This window comes from Egretta garzetta, unplaced genomic scaffold (assembly GCF_000687185.1).
Source record: "Egretta garzetta isolate BGI_Z169 unplaced genomic scaffold, ASM68718v1 scaffold368, whole genome shotgun sequence".
Classification (NCBI taxonomy): domain Eukaryota; kingdom Metazoa; phylum Chordata; class Aves; order Pelecaniformes; family Ardeidae; genus Egretta; species Egretta garzetta.
The window spans coordinates 1,724,929-1,740,400 of record NW_009260684.1 but is presented as its reverse complement, the minus strand read 5'-3'; the positions used below and the strand labels follow the sequence as shown (position 1 = coordinate 1,740,400).

General features: G+C 42.5%; 1 protein-coding gene and 2 non-coding genes across 14 annotated transcripts in view; all 3 read left to right on the top strand.

Moving 5' to 3' along the window:
- The window catches only part of PUM1 (pumilio RNA binding family member 1), a 74,796-nt gene that overhangs the window by 35,584 nt on the left and 23,740 nt on the right, over positions 1 to 15,472 (top strand). For 7 of the 12 annotated variants that reach the window (XM_035901279.1, XM_035901285.1, XM_035901275.1 and 4 more), the window contains 4 exons: positions 4,247 to 4,340; positions 5,670 to 5,786; positions 11,849 to 12,000; positions 15,364 to 15,438. In XM_035901279.1, coding sequence (XP_035757172.1) covers positions 4,247 to 4,340; positions 5,670 to 5,786; positions 11,849 to 12,000; positions 15,364 to 15,438 — 438 coding nt within the window. The remainder of the gene's footprint in view (positions 1 to 4,246; positions 4,341 to 5,669; positions 5,787 to 11,848; positions 12,001 to 15,363; positions 15,439 to 15,472) is intronic. The other 5 variants (XM_035901281.1, XM_035901284.1, XM_035901278.1 and 2 more) reach the window with 2 other exon arrangements.
- On the top strand, positions 4,562 to 4,647 carry LOC118453005. Its single transcript, XR_004842900.1, has one exon. It is a non-coding gene; the product is annotated as a small nucleolar RNA SNORD103/SNORD85 (small nucleolar RNA).
- Positions 9,304 to 9,387, top strand: LOC118453003. Its single transcript, XR_004842898.1, has one exon. It is a non-coding gene; the product is annotated as a small nucleolar RNA SNORD103/SNORD85 (small nucleolar RNA).

The following is a 15,472-nucleotide window of genomic DNA, read 5'->3' as shown; positions in this document are numbered from 1 at the left end:
AAATGTCCTTTCTAATAGGCTAAAATGCTCCGCGCATACTTGTTTATAACTTCAGCCTCATGTTGTAAATTCTAGTTAAAATTCCTGTTAAAGAGGTTTCTTCTTCTACTTACTGGAGACCACAATTTAATACTGATCTGTAGTTTTTTGGAGTATAGGTCTTTGCTGTCAGCAGATGGAGACAGTGCATTGAGGCTTTAATAACTCTTCCTAAATACGTAGAGTTGATGATTCCCAGAGCTCACGTGGTGTAGGGGCTCATCTGGCTAAGTAAAGCCTGAAACTGTGATTGTTTTTGTTGGCTCCGCTTCTTTGTATATGCTACAGGCAGTATGGAAATTGCAGCTGCAAAAAGTTGTAGCTGTTCACACAAAGTTTCTTCCCGGTAAGCTGAGCCTAGAGTCTGGGTTTGCAGGCTTGCAGAAACCTCACTTTAAAGTGGGCAAAGGGAGAGGTCACTGATTTGAGTCACTGCCCGGGTGCGTGGCTTAGCTACCAACATTTATCTGACCTTTCTTTGGAAGGGAAGCTCCATAAAGATTTGAGAGGAGATCTGTTGCACAGGCAGAAGGAATCCAGCCCTTCCTCATGCTTGCAACGCAGTGTGAACGCAGAATGTTTGCAGGCAGTTCTAAAGAAGCTCAAGAATATTGTCTGAGGAAGGAAGTGTCACTAAGTTGGAGCAAAGTCTTGAGGTTTCTTTGACTTGAGGATGCAGACATGCTCTCAGTGATTTTTTTTTTTTTTTAAGCAGATGAAAGGACTACCCAGTCACTCTGATCCTTATTCCTCTCTTCTGTAATACCAGTAATCTTAGGTAAAGGAGAATTTTTTACAATCTTTCTCTTTTAGTTTTTAGGTAAACTCTAACAGCTGCTGACAGCAGCCATTTGCAGAGCATTTTGGATACTGTGGCTTGATTTCAGCAAAAGAAAAATGCACAGAGCTAGCGTGGGTACTTGTATGTCTGAAAGTCAAATTTAGCAGTCGTCAGCTGTGCTCACAAGAGGGGGGGAGAGAGCAAGCAGACAACAACAAAAAATACAGCAGCAGCAGGTGAAATATTCATGCTTTGAGTAGCTATGTGTTTTCTTTTTGGTAGTACTTCTAATTTAAAAATGGATCATCGAGATGCAATTGGGAGGTGTGGAAGTCATCACACATGTAAACTGAGCAAAAGAAAAAGTCTTTCCAGAGAAGATAAGTGCTTTTTTGCCCTTAAGACAGGCAACTAATAATCTAGCTGCTTCCTCTGCAGAAAGAATCTGTATTCCTCTTCCACCTTGGCAGAATACACGTTAGCAGACTGGAAAAATGGATCCCAGGGATGCAAAGCAATATGAAAATGAAAGGTTCTGGTGAAGTGTTTGCAGCTGAAGAAAGCTAAAATATTGGATTGCTGAACTCAATACAAAAGTAGACCACAAAAATAAGGATGTCTGTTCTAGATCTGTCTCTACCTGGCAATGAAGCCGTTTAGGGGATAACAAAGCTGGTGAGGGGTCTGGAGCACAAGTCTTACAAGAAGCGGCTGAGGGAGCTGGGGGTGTTCAGTCTGGAGAAGAGGAGGCTGAGGGGAGCCCTTACTGCCCTCTACAACTGCCTGAGGGGAGGCTGTAGCGAGGTGGGGGTCGGCCTCTTCTCCCTGGTAACAGGCAATAGGACGAAAGGAAATGGTCTGAAGTTGCGCCAGAGCAGCTTTAGGTTGGGCATTAGGAAAAATTTCTTCCCCGAAAGGCTTGTCAAGCACTGGAATGGGCTGCCCAGGGAAGGGGTCGAGTCCCCATCCCTGGAAGGATTTAAAAGCCGGGCAGATGCGGTGCTTAGGGCCAGGGTTTAGTGGTGGGATGGCAGGGTTAGGATAATGGTTGGACTGAATGATCTTAAAGGTCTTTTCCAACCTAAAGGATTCCATGATTCTATATATTTTTTTTTTTCCCATATCTGCTGATGCTCATCAGTGAATGAGGTGTTGCTGGAGACTTCTACAGAGATGGTATCCCTCATTCTATCTTTTTGTAGGTCACATCCGTGTTGTCCTTCCTTTTTTTTAACTAGAAGGTGTCACTAGAGCATTTGATCCAGCTACTAATAACAGATGGTTATATTAACGAAATTACACCCCTTATAAGCATTCCATTTTGTGTGAGCATGAAGTATTGTTGAATGATACATTGAAAAAAGAAAAGAGAAAAGGGTGTGTTCTGCCTCAAGACTGCTAGGAATGTTTTATGGCCCTCCTGATGTTAGGCCCAGGGAGGTGATAAAATAACTGTGAGTTTGGTATGTTTCTCCATAAGCAGCATTACGATACTGCTTGGATATATGGAGGGGCCCCAGCATCTTAAGGGGTGAGCAGTCTTTGGGGAGAACAGTTGTGACTGGGTTTTTGGCACAGAAAAGATCAATTCTGGATCTCTTAAGTACTAAGTTCCACATCTTAAATCTGATACTGATCCCTTGCATGTTTGTTTTTTTTTTTCTCCTTGTGAACTTGTAAAAAGAGAAGAAAATAGAGGTAGGCTATCACCTTTCTTTTTTTCATTTTCTACCTAAACAGCAGAGTTGCTCATCCTTCTCTCAGGAGAACCAATTCCAATTTTTGTGTATAAAAAAAAACCCTAATTTTCTACATGATTCCATGCTGCTGCTTGATGGTTGTGAGTTTCTGCCAAAAATTTGGGCAGAATTATTATTGCTGCTTCTGACAGCTGAAGTAGCTCACTTGTCTTGTCTGAAAGGAGGGCAGAGATAATAGGTGTGAAAATTGTATAGCATTTAGGCCTGTTTTTTTCCAAGTGAGTGGAGAGAGAAAACATTTATCACAGCAGTTTGTGAAGTCGTTCACACCTCAGAAATGATCACTTTTGGAAGTAACTGGGGAGGAACATTGCTTCTGGACAGTTTCAGAGTGGCTATTCAGCTTGTGTATTCTTAAATGTTTTAATTAGAGCTGAGCAATGGTCTGCTAATGGATTGATTTGGGAGTGTTTCACTTGGGTAGAGGCATCTACTCTGGCATAAGAAGCTTATTAAGGACTTGGATGAAAGAAAAAAAGAAAACCCTAAGCAAAAATACTTTTTCTTTAAAGATTAATGTAATCCCCTCTTTTTTTCTTATTGAGGACAACTCAGTAACACTGCGCATCACTCCCTGAGATCGTAGTAAGCTGTAAGCTGGCAAATGATTATGCATTTTGGATGACTTAACCAAAAAGTCCTCAGGTCTGGTTTCTGCCTGTGGTCAAAGAAGAATTTACACCTCTTAAAATCATAGAATCGTTTAGGTTGGAAAAAAGACCAGGCCCAACCTTTCCCCTAACCCTGCCATCCCACCACTAAACCCTGTCCCTAAGCACGTCGTCTGCCCAGCTTTTAAATACTTCCAGGGATAGGGACTCGACCACTTCCCTGGGCAGCCCATTCCAGTGCTCGACAACCCTTTCTGTGAAGAAATTCTTCCTAATATCCAACCTAAACCTGCCCTGGCACAACTTGAGGCCGTTTCCTCTCGTCCTATCACTTGTTACTTTGGAGAAGAGACTGACCCCCCCTGGCTACCCTACCCTCTCAGTTGTAGGGAGCGATACGGTCTCCCCTCAGTCTCCTTTTTTCCTTTCTTGCCTGGATTCATGTAGGAGATGCTGGAGATGGAAAGCTGGCTGGCAAAGGAAGCATTTTGTCCCGGGGTTTGTGAGCTCCTGGGGCTGGCATCCCATCCGATGGCTCTTCAGGTGGCTCTGAAGCCATCTCGGGTGTATCACCTCTCTCTGCCCTCGCTCTGCCGTCCCGCTGGCTGCTTCGGACCATCTAGGAGAGTCGCGTGGGTTGTCTGCTGGTGTAACTGCGATTTCACTGTACTTGGTGTTATTCGAGATCTGGAAGTGCTCATGGCAGCTACTAGTGATCCGAAGGCTGCAGTTAGGGGCTGTGTGTTTGAGGAGGAGTTGGGATAAAAAAAATTTCAGGCATTTTGCAGAGAGTAGCAGAGAAAGCCCTGGCTGTGGTTTAGCTACACCTCAGAAATACTTTTTTTTTTTTTTTTTTTTCTTCAGATGGAGTATCATGGGCAATTGATTTCAAAGGGGTTTGTTTTTTTTCAGTTCCTCTTGAAATGTTTACTTTTAAAGAGGAGCACCTGTAGTTATGAAAATCAATCTAATGTAAAGGAATTGCTTTAAAAGGAAGTCAGAGAACGCTTTTTGCGCATGTGTAAAGGACCGTATTTGTGCTTTTGTCCCTTTAGTTGTTCCAAAGACCGAATGCACTTGCTGTTCAACAACTAACAGCAGCGCAGCAGCAGCAGTACGCGTTGGCAGCTGCCCATCAGCCTCACATAGGTAAGTCTTGCATTTAATGTTACATTTTGCTGGACTTCTGTTAGTCCTCAGAATATGTTGGTGAAAATAACAGGTAAAAAGGATTGGTAGGTTTTAGGGAATCCTAAATATGTTTTTGCAACTGGTAGTCAACACACGAGCAGGAGTATATTGTTTGAAGACTTACTTGAAAAATTCTGGAGGTGTCTCTTGCACACTTTAAAAGCTCTAGAGCATTCCTGTCTGGCAGGAACGACACTCTTACCCTTGCTGAGAGTGCTGTTCAGTAATGAGAGTGTTTTGAAGTACTTGCTTGCTCTGAGCGAGGCATGAATTGGGGTAAGTGGCACAGTGAAGTGAGGGAGAAATGCAATAGTTCAATGTACACCTCAGTGTGCTTCCAGTGGTTCAACTGCCTGGGGTCTGACTTCAAGTTAAAGATGTAATTTATGCAAACACATGAGTCATAACAACGTAGATTAACTGGGAAGAAAGCACTTAATCCTGTGCATAGAAAAAGAGAACTGTAGAAGGGCTACTCATGGAGGATTGGAGTTAAGCTATCTTAGGGTTAAACGTTTTTAGCACAATAAGCAAGGTAACTGGTCACTCTTCCTGCCCAAAAGCCCAATACAAATGTGGTGGGACTCCGCCAGCTCGGTGCAGAGCATGTGTATGCTTATTGGAGTTCAGGAGTAGACCTGAATGGAAATTATTTAGCTTTTTAACTTCCTCCACCTTCATCTCCCCTCCACGCCCCCCTCCCACCCACCGGTAATTTCTCTAATGATTAAACTGTTCCCTTGCAGAGGAAGGTAATGCCTACGCGGCAGTGATAGTGCCCTGTGATATTACCTGTGTACTCTTGAGCTCCTTCCAAACTAATTAATTGAAGTACTGGTATTGTGTAGTGGGCACGGAACTCGGAAAGTAGGGTGAACTGGTTCTTGATCAACTTGTGATAGAAAAGGCAGAACAGTAACAAGCAATTAGATAATGTTAATATCTAGCTGGTGTTAAGTCACCTAGACAGAAAAGATTTATTTGTGCTGCAGAGATACCTGAGCAAGCATGGGTATTGGGATGTTGTGCATAGAGTATTTTACCACTTCAGCTTTCCTTATGGGGTATTGCATCCTTGGAAATAGTTTTCTTTTATGTAAATTATATCCTCTGTAGGTTGTTCTGTTAAAACTCTGGGAAATGCAGTGGTTGCTCACTCCCTGTAGAAAGCAATCTGTAAAAAGCTTGAAAATACTAAAGCAACCTGAGTTTTTGTGTTCGCCAGCCAGGTAGCCAGAGGTATTTTGGTAGGGCTTCAGTTCTAGTTAAGTTTGTTTTTACTGACAGGTATGTTTTCAGCAGGTCTAGCTCCTGCTGCCTTTGTCCCCAATCCATATATCATCAGCGCCGCTCCTCCAGGAACAGATCCCTACGCAGCCGGACTCGCAGCAGCTGCGACACTAGGTGAGATGCTTCCAGTTGTCTGTGCATTCGTGACCTTTTTCTGTACCAAAACTGCTCTTGAGTCTGTGATTGGGGAAATTAAATATTAGTACGTTGTCATTTCTGTGGAGAGAGAACTGTGTATCAGTGAGTTGAAACAGAATTTGTCTTGGAAACCCTATTTTCTGTAGATTAAATGTGATAATTCTTGTATAACACTTGCTATGGGCTGTCTCTCTGTTGAGGATAAACAACCAGAGCAACTCTGAAATGAAACACTTGCAGGCATAAATGTTGCTACATGTTTGGAGTTTTGTGGTAACTGACAATAGTGAGAGATACCTTTGAAAATACATTTATTAAACGCTAGAAAGATGGAGGATGTGTTTTCCTGCTGGGAAAGTTGTATCTCTTTCCTGTTTAGCTTGATTTACTGTAGTGCATCCTGCAAGTGATATCTTTGCCTTTTGTTAGAGTCTGTTAAGAATTTATGCTTTTTAGGTTCTCAAGGTAGAAACATCCCATATCTGCTGTGAGGCTTATACTATGAATATGCAGTTTTCCAGATGGCAAGAAAAGATGGTGGCTCTTGTCTTTGTGCAAGATCTTTCTCCCAAACGTTCATGTATCAGTTTCCAAATTCTTGCCAACTGTCATAGCCAAAATTGTTGTATCTTAAGATGACAGCTCAGTAAAACAGCTTATCAGGCAGTGTGAAGAACACACTGTACGTTGAACTTTTGCTGCGTATGCCATAAAGTTCTTCCCTCAGCATTGAGGACAAAGGAAGAATGTACTTGGAGAAAAACATTTTTATAACCGTGCTTTTCTTTCTGTGCGCCACCAGGAAAGGAAGCATTCTACATTTCTGACAAAAATGTCTTGGTTCTGAGTAGTGGTGATTCTTAGCAGAGCCTGCACACTGTTGCCACACTCCATTTACAACTTGTACGCTCACTACAAATCTCTTCCACTGTGGCATAGCTTGTGCCAAATCAAAACCATAAAGTGTTGGCTGTATGTGAACACAGTGCTCTGCCAAACAGTGTTGTGGTTGGGTACGTGACTTTTCAGTGTGTTTAACAGATCTTACATAACCGCTGCTTAGCTTTTAAGCTTTGAGGCCAGTATCAGGTCAGGCTCTGAAATGGGATTTCAGCAACTATTACCCAGTTGGATGGCATTTTTGATGGATCGTATGGAAGTATGTAAAGAACTGAGGTTATAATTTGAAGATGCCGCCTTTGGACTTTCTGGCTGCTGTGAATTTTGTATGCTGATTGCATAATAACAATGCAAGATTAAGTTTAGGTAACAACATGTTGTTGGCAAACAAATGACACTGTGATTAAATGGAAGAAAGCCAAGAGCTAGAGGACAAGGATATTTCTAATAGCCCAGGAGTCGATAAACTATCATGTGATGATGAATGTGCGGCACTGAATGAATGACCTGAACTCTTGGTGGCAAACATAAGTAGGAAGCTTCAGTCAGGACTTAGAGGGGAAGAGGTGCTAGAGCACTGCGATTCCAGTTACAGTCAGAAGAGGTGCTTTGTAAACGAATACTAGAAAAAGAGGATGCTGTTTGACCTTTTTGCATCACCTCAGTGCTTCTAAAGCTAGTGCTCATTCTGCAGTAACACACTGAAGTTCAGTGGAGCAGGAGGTCAGCGTCTTGATTTCATAGAAAGACCACATGTAACTGCTGCCAGATTTCTAGGAAACAGCAAGCGTGTTTGCGACAACTTTTTTTTTTTTTCCTTTTTCTCAGCAGTTATTGAAGCTGCAGCTGCCTGAGTATCTGATTGGGGCCTTACAAATTTGAACTAGGAAATAACATGCCCCAGGATACCTAAAGCATACCAAAACTTGGCATTAGGATCTCTAGTTGAATAATTTTTAAACTTTATGACTCTTGAAAGCAAAACAAAAGAATGTGTAATGCGCTGCAACGTGTGTACGTGGTTATACCACTGAGAAATACTATTACTTCGTCCATCTTGGACCCTAACAGTTAGAAACGGCAATATAACAAACTTCGCTCCTTGTTGATGTTTATTTTGGGAAAAGCACCTTTTCTGTCTAGACCTGAGCAGTTTTGAAAGCCTTTTCCCTGTAATGACTGAGTGCAGTGCTGAAGGGGCGTGGGGCAATTTAGATGTTTAGAGTTATGTGTAAAGTCAGAAGGCCTCCCTGATGTGTATGGGAGTGTTACATTGGGAGGACTTGGAGAAGTTTATGAGATGGAAGAAATGAGTTTAGAGTTGCTGGTAGTTTATTGCTCACAGTTACTCTTAGAGCGGAGGGGAAGCTTTTACATGTTTTATGGCGGAGATAACTCTGTCAATTAAGATGCTGCCATTATGGCAGCTTCTTCATGATTGTAAGACTGTCAGCTCTGTGATAATACTCTTTTCTTCCCAACAATAGTAGCATTTTAAAGAACAAATTTGAATGCAGAGGGAAGGGCTTCCTAGACTCAAGAAAAAAAATCACTTGTGAGTTTAAACTGTGGGGAAGATACTGCTGTCTTTAAAAAGTGTTGTGAAATTGCCTTCTGTCATTCGAGAAAGATGTCACTCAAAACAAAACAAAAAAAAGGAATCTTGCCTTTTGTAAGACAAGTTGGGAAATGTCGATTCCCACTGAGGTGGTGTGTTACAGGTAGAAAAGTGTTTCTGTTCTCTGTAGAGAAGTGGATGCTGGAATAATCTGCATAGAGGAAAAACACAGTGCTCCTAGACGGAAGGTAGAGTTGGTTTGGATGTGTCTGCACTGTGCTTCTCAAGGTTGGGTTTCTTAGAAGCTTCATTCACTTGGTGCTGACCTGTGTCCCATGCAGAGCCAGCTCAGGGCTGGAGGCGGGTGTGGATGCATGCACATGCCACCTGGGACTGGGGTTTGGGGAGTACGTGCTGCTGGCGCTTCCCCAGCTGCCTCAGGCACGGTGTCAGGCAAGGGTGCCTCTCTTCTGGATCTGTGCTGGCCCCACGCGCTGTACGGCAGGGTTTGCATGGGGCTGCACCAGAGTCATTTGAACTCGGCTGTTTCTCACCCCTGTCCCTAAAATGACACCACTTCAGGGATATCTGCTGTTGCTGTACCAGTAATTGTGAACTGATCAGCTCACAAGTCAATAGCATTTGATAAAGTTGCTGTTTGCAGCCTTGCATTTTCAGCCGTGAGGTTCTTGAGGCTGTTTAACCTGGAGGTCGCTGAGTCCTCACCCTTGTCAAAGGGGGCTGGCTGTTCCTGCAGAGAGCAGGGTATGGCTTCTGCTTACAGAGATTTGAGTGTGAAGGCCGAGATTAAAAGCAGAAATTTTATGGACACACTTACAGATGGTTTTGCTAATGTTTCTTGAAAGGAATATTTGTGGGTGTCTGTGGCCAACGTGTGAGACGCAGGAGTGGGAATATTTGATTTCAAAGGCACTAGAATGGCTTTTATTTTCTCATGTATGTGTATCTTTAATAAGTGTAAAAGCAGGTGCAATATCTCCTGAAGTAAAGAAACACTCGGCGTGTTTTTGTAAGTCTGGCAATGATGACACACTTGCCCTCACTGAGAACGCTGTTCAATAATGAGCCTCACCATGTGCTCAAATGAGCTGAGCCAGACTTGCAGCTCTTTTAAGCCCAGCTGCCTGCAAACTTCAAAGACTTTGTGTCTCTTCTTCTCTTAAACACCTAAGGCTTTTGCTGATCTGATGAGCAACCTCTAACTAGGGAAAAAAGCCCATCTAGACTATGCTTGTTTGATAATTAGAACCGAGATTAAAATAACCTAGAGAGATGCCCGCACTTTGCTCAGATAAAGGGTATTGCAGCAACTTCCTGGTAGCCTAAGGGCAAATGCAGACTAATTACTTGCATAAAATAGAGCAGTTGCAACTATTTTCCTGTTGAGTGCAGAAGCACTCTAGCAGTTGCCATCTGATCCGCATTGACTGAGTATAAACAGGTTATAATCCACCGATTAGCTATGTGTCTGTAATTACTTAGGTCAAGACAGGCAGTGCCATTGTGGGACTGATTTAATTTTCTGCAGGTTTTTTAGTTTTAGCTACTGCTACTCATGAATTTCCAGGTTGGAAAGTAAGAAACGAGTGGTTGCTGCTCCAAGACAAACCTGAGTAAGCCAGAGAAGTCGCCTTCTCTGACTGACAGTACACAGTAAATCCAGCAAGGGTAGATTTCATTGCAGAGCTTTAGTGTGAGATACAAATCTGACTGTTGAGCATGTATTGCTAAAGTCCCTGGCGTTAGACAACAGGCTGCTTGTAACCTCTCCCTGCTGTACACAGAGCTGGGCATGTGTGTTAATGATGCTACAGAATTCTAAATCTGGTGAAGGTGCAGTGGCTGAAAACAAACTGATAAAGGAGAGTAACTAGTATACTTCTGAAATTAGTCTGAATTTAATATTTGACATTAAATAGGAAATGAATATCTTGAAGTATTGCTGAATCTCACCAGTCCGCAGTATTGATTGCGGGAACAGTAATTCATCCAGGCTGAGATCCAGACTTGCATAGTGGATTGCTTTTGCATTATGTAGTAGCTCATTTGAGACAAACACGTTACTGTATAAAAAACAAAACCAAAAGGAAAAAGTACTTCCTGGGTTTTTCCGCCTTTGTCATACCCAAGCTTACACTCGGCGGTGTCTTTTTGCATCTTCTTTTTTACTGTCATGCCTCATTTTGGGGAGAATATTTTTTAAGTCTCTTGGGGCAAACGCTTATAGTCTTTACATGTGTTACACTTGTTCTCCTTGCAGTGTCTTACTGTAAGACGTAGCTAACAGCAATACTAAAATGACTTGGTTAGAACTCAAATGCTGTCTCTCTTAAAACAGGAGCTATTTTTACTCCATATAAGAACCAAGCGCATGGTTCAAATTCACTAAAGACTTGTTTGTTCTACAGTGTCAAATACAACTGCGGCACTCTCCATTGAAAAGGCTAGCATGCCCAGAGTTACCTCTGCTGTGGGGAAGGAACCTGTGGGATAGGTGATGTATTTGAAAAGCAGAGGAAATACACTTTTCCGCTGAACCTTTCCAAAAGCTCATAGAATCATAGAATGGTTTGGGTTGGAAGGGACCTTTAGAGGCCATCTAGTCCAACCCCCCTGCAGGGAGCAGGGACACCTTTAACCAGATCAGGTTACTCAGAGCCCCGTCCAACCTGGCCTTGAAGAGATACAAAAGATACAGAACAGACATACTAAAACATATTATTATTGGATTCACACCCGTGTTGTTTGGTGGGACTCCACCATTCAGTGTGGGTTACTCACTGCTTCCTCCATGTTAATGCCATTCTTCACCAACTAGAATTATTTAAGGATATAGGCTGCCATTCTGCTATTGCCAAATTAAGTGTGTAGTATCCTGAGACTTGATAAAACACAATGAATCTTCTAAAGTTATACTTTTTCTGTTACTCTCCAATATTAGTATTTTTTTTAAGCCTCTTAAATGCATCCAGCAGTTCGAGGAGGGGGGGAATGTGAAGAGATACAGGATCATGTAGGCTCTTTTAAGGTGGTTTGAAAATGCAAAGTAGGATTGAGTGGCTAAAAAAATAACATTTTAGACACTTGGGAACTGATGCTATCCAGCTGTGAAGAGGGTTTTTTTAAAATTTATTAGAGCGCTAAATGATAGGTGTTACTGAGCTGTGGATGTTAGCTGAGGTTGGAAAAGACTTGCATACCTCTGTGCTTAAACAAGTTTCCTTCTCTTTTGGTTAGAGATAAAGTTTTATTCCTTCACTGTAAAATTAGGGCACAACAATACACCCACAGAATTTCAACAGGATCACTGGTAGCAGAATTTGACCTCATCCAATAAGGTAAAAGCACTTAAAGATGAAATTTCAGGTGTGACTTCTAAGCTTTTTAAAAATGAATAATATAAATGCCAGAATCCTTCTGTATTTGCAAAGGATTTAAAGCAGATCACCTTGAAATAGGATTTGTTAAACCAAGTATGATGAGCAGGTATTTTTGGTGACAGTTTGCTGTGTAACACTTGTCACGCTACAGAAGCTCACTGATTCCCTTCGTATTTTAGGTCCGGCGGTTGTTCCTCACCAGTACTATGGAGTTACACCCTGGGGAGTTTATCCCGCCAGTCTCTTCCAGCAGCAAGCTGCCGCAGCTGCCGCTGCAACTAATTCGGCAAATCAGCAGACCACCCAGCAAACCCAGCAGGGCCAACAACAGGTAAGGGTAGGATGCTTTGCACGTCGAGTCATTTACAGGGAACACTGCGGCTTTGAAGAATCCTGATTTATTTTTTTCAACGACCGCTCCTGACACTCAGTTGTAATTGAGGAGAAGAGCCTTTAGCCCGTCTTAAAAATAGAGAAGAAACATCTATACGTTCTGTCATTTCTGCATTGTGCACATTGGAGGATAGCTCACGTACGTTTGTGATGGTGAATTATTGCATGGTAATGTTTTGGAAAACAAATAATCTCATCAGTTTGTGAACACCGCTGAGCGACACAGTAGCAAACACATGCTGTTGGCATGCAAGGGGAAATCATCATCCTGCAATCTGTCTTTGTGCCCGTCACTGCAACTTGAAGGCCATGGGGACAATGCAAATGTGTGTCAAATATAAAGTGTCACTAAGTGTGTTCTTACCTTCAGGGTGCTGTCCAGCACAGGATGCTTTTTTTGATGAAGACAAGCTTTAAAGGGGTCAAAATAAGAGCAGAATGAATTGGTTTGATATCCATGTGAGGACTTGAAGACAAAAGAGGAGTGCAAAAAAAAAAAACCACTGAATTCACTGTTTTTAGAAGGTGAAACTGTACAGCTCTTTTGCTTTAGTCTGCACAAAAATTTGTAGAATTTGACAACTAAAAGGCCAAAATTAATGAAGTTGGTGAAGGTTTTTCATATGATCCACTGTTACCCCTTCAAGTGTGTTAGAGATGAATATTGAGACAGGTATCTGTTGTTTGGATGGTATTTGCTTTTTTTTTTTTTTTTTTTTTTTTAAATGAAGAGGTCACACTAGGGGCTGATAAGGGAAGTTTTTCCTTACATGCTCTGTAAATGGTGTGTGCTTGATGGCATTTGCACCATCCACCTCTGCTCTCTTAATCCCTTGGCAGTAACAGCATATTGGATTATAGAGCCTGTACTACTACTTCTGCTGAAAATGGCTTTGCATCTTTGTGATGAATCACTCTGTAATTCCTCGTTTGGGGTTTAGGGTTTTTTTTCCCTATCCTTGGAATTTAACTAGGTTAATTTTCTGAACTTCAGTTAGATAAAATCAGCATTTTAGAGGCCTGGGGTGTACAATCATAGGTGTACCTCTGATGCAGACGACACAAACATTAATCTAACAACTACTGGAGCAGAAGGTAGAAACTGAGACACTGGTATGAGTATTAATAGGGAACAATAGTTTTCTTCCTTTACTATTATAAAAAGCCATTGTAAAAGCTTTATGAAGTTGTATGGGAGTGCAGATTGTTAGCTTGCTATTTAAATAAGCATTTAAAAAAACCCAAACTTTTGAGACTAAACTGATGGTTGCTAAACCTTGGTCACTAAGTTAAATGCTTGAAGGATGAGAGGCGTCCCACCATCTGTGTTTTGGTTCCTGTTCCCCTTGGACATGCTGTGGGATATACTCTACGCTTCTCCTTTCAGACCTCGAAGGGCCCATAGGATGGGTGTCAAGAAGCGGGCTTGGGCTTCTGTTGCCTGGCTGGCTCTCTGACACAACCCCAGCTAATTTGTCTAGTATTTGGTTAAGCGCTGGTCCTCGCCTGACATTGGCTTTACACAGTTTTGTCGGCCTCTATCCCACAGTACTTCCCGCTTGGAAACAAAACAGGTTTGTTATCCTGTTGAACAGTGAGGTGGCTCCTTTTGCACAGTAACACAAATCCTTCCTTTCTGGTCCTTGTGCGTGTTCAAGAGCAATTACAGAAGATGGCAATTTGCAGCTGAATTTACTAGCTTCTGCTTCGAAAACTAAAGCAAAAAACAGTGTTTGATATTATTATAAGGCCTTTTCCGATAATAAAAGCAGTGATGTTTCAGACCAACGATTCTGGACCGGTGATCAGGAGGAGAACACTTTGCTCCTGACAAAGTTAATCACCAAACCTCCCCCCATGGCAGGTCACAGACAGGAGCATGTTGAACAGACCTCCTGCACGCACCCCTGCGCACAGGTAAAACGGCATTAAGAGTGTGCTAAAGCCATTTATGCTTTGGCATTCAGACTGAGAGCCTTTCCCCGTAAGGAAGGTGTGTGCTACGAGAGCTTCTGCAACGGTGTAGGCTATTAAAATAAAAAATATCAGTCATCAGTAGGTTTTGTAGTATTTTTCATTACTTTTATAGCCATGAAACAGGCATGAGTGGGGATTGTGGGTACTGTTTTTAATGCAAACCTCCCATCCGTAAGAGGAGACAGTTTATGTTTTTTGGATGAAGTTTTTCTAAGAAGTGCTGAGGCAAATGTTTTGGAAACCTAGAGCAATGCTTATGGACAGCTGATTTGTGATACTTATAACATCTTAATAGCCTATTTATAAAAAAAGGCCACCATTTCACCTCCTGCAGCCTGCCATCCATCACGTATGTTCTGCACAGTGTCCTTGCACAGCGTGTGCTTACCAAGCAGCTGCGACTTGTGAGACTCCCTAGGCTGAAGAGTTCGCATCCAGGCTTTGACAGCGATAGCAAACTCTGGGATACACGTCCGTGTTGGTTAACTTCAGGATCCTCTCCCAGTCTCTCAATGCGCAAAGTCATTTTTTCCTTTTAGTGACTTTATTGGCTGACACACACGATGTTACTTTTTGCAGCAAGGCATGCTGACTACCAAAGGATGGCTTTTTTTTTTAATAAGCTGACCTCGCTAGTGGGTGCAGACTCTTGCATCACCAGTTTGAGTAAAAGGCTTTTGCAAACAAAGCCTGTCACAGGTAATTACAGGAAAGGTCAGTTTGCCATCTTCCCTTTTGAGAGCAACATGTGCTTAAACCACAAGAGCTACATATAAAAGATGGTGTGTGATCTTTGGTCATTATTTCTGATGAATAAGTGTCGTGTCACTGGGTCGCTGTTTTCAACGGGGGCTGGAAGCTTGGAGAAACCCATGTCACCTTGTGTCATCAGCCCCCAGCTCCTAAGTCAGGCTTTTAAAGGTTTCTGCTCAAGTGGGCTTTCAGTGGTGCTTTTGTGGCAGAGACAAAATGTTACCGGGATGGGGCAGATGGTTTGCAAACACTTCTAACAAAGGATGAGTATTGAAGGTATATCAAGAAATTAAAGAGATCAGACAATGAAGCACTTCCAGATTATGGTCAGTAAGCCTGAGAGGGGATGTATTGTTTAAATTGGGTCTTCTTCAGGTACCCATGGTAGCAGTGTGAAGGCGGCTCTGCCCTGAGTAAAGGGGAGAGGTTTTCACACACTAGTTGTGACAAGGCTGCTGTTATGTGCAAGAACTTCCAACTAGATCGCTGCTGATGTCTGCGAGTGTCTGGTGCTTGCAGCTTACTCCTGGGTCCCAAAATAAACAGATCAGTGTTCTTCTGTCTTCTCCAGGTTCTACGCGGAGGAGCCAGTCAGCGTCCTTTGACCCCAAATCAGAACCAGCAGGGACAGCAGACTGATCCGCTGGTGGCTGGTGCAGCCCTCCATTCTGTCCTTGCGT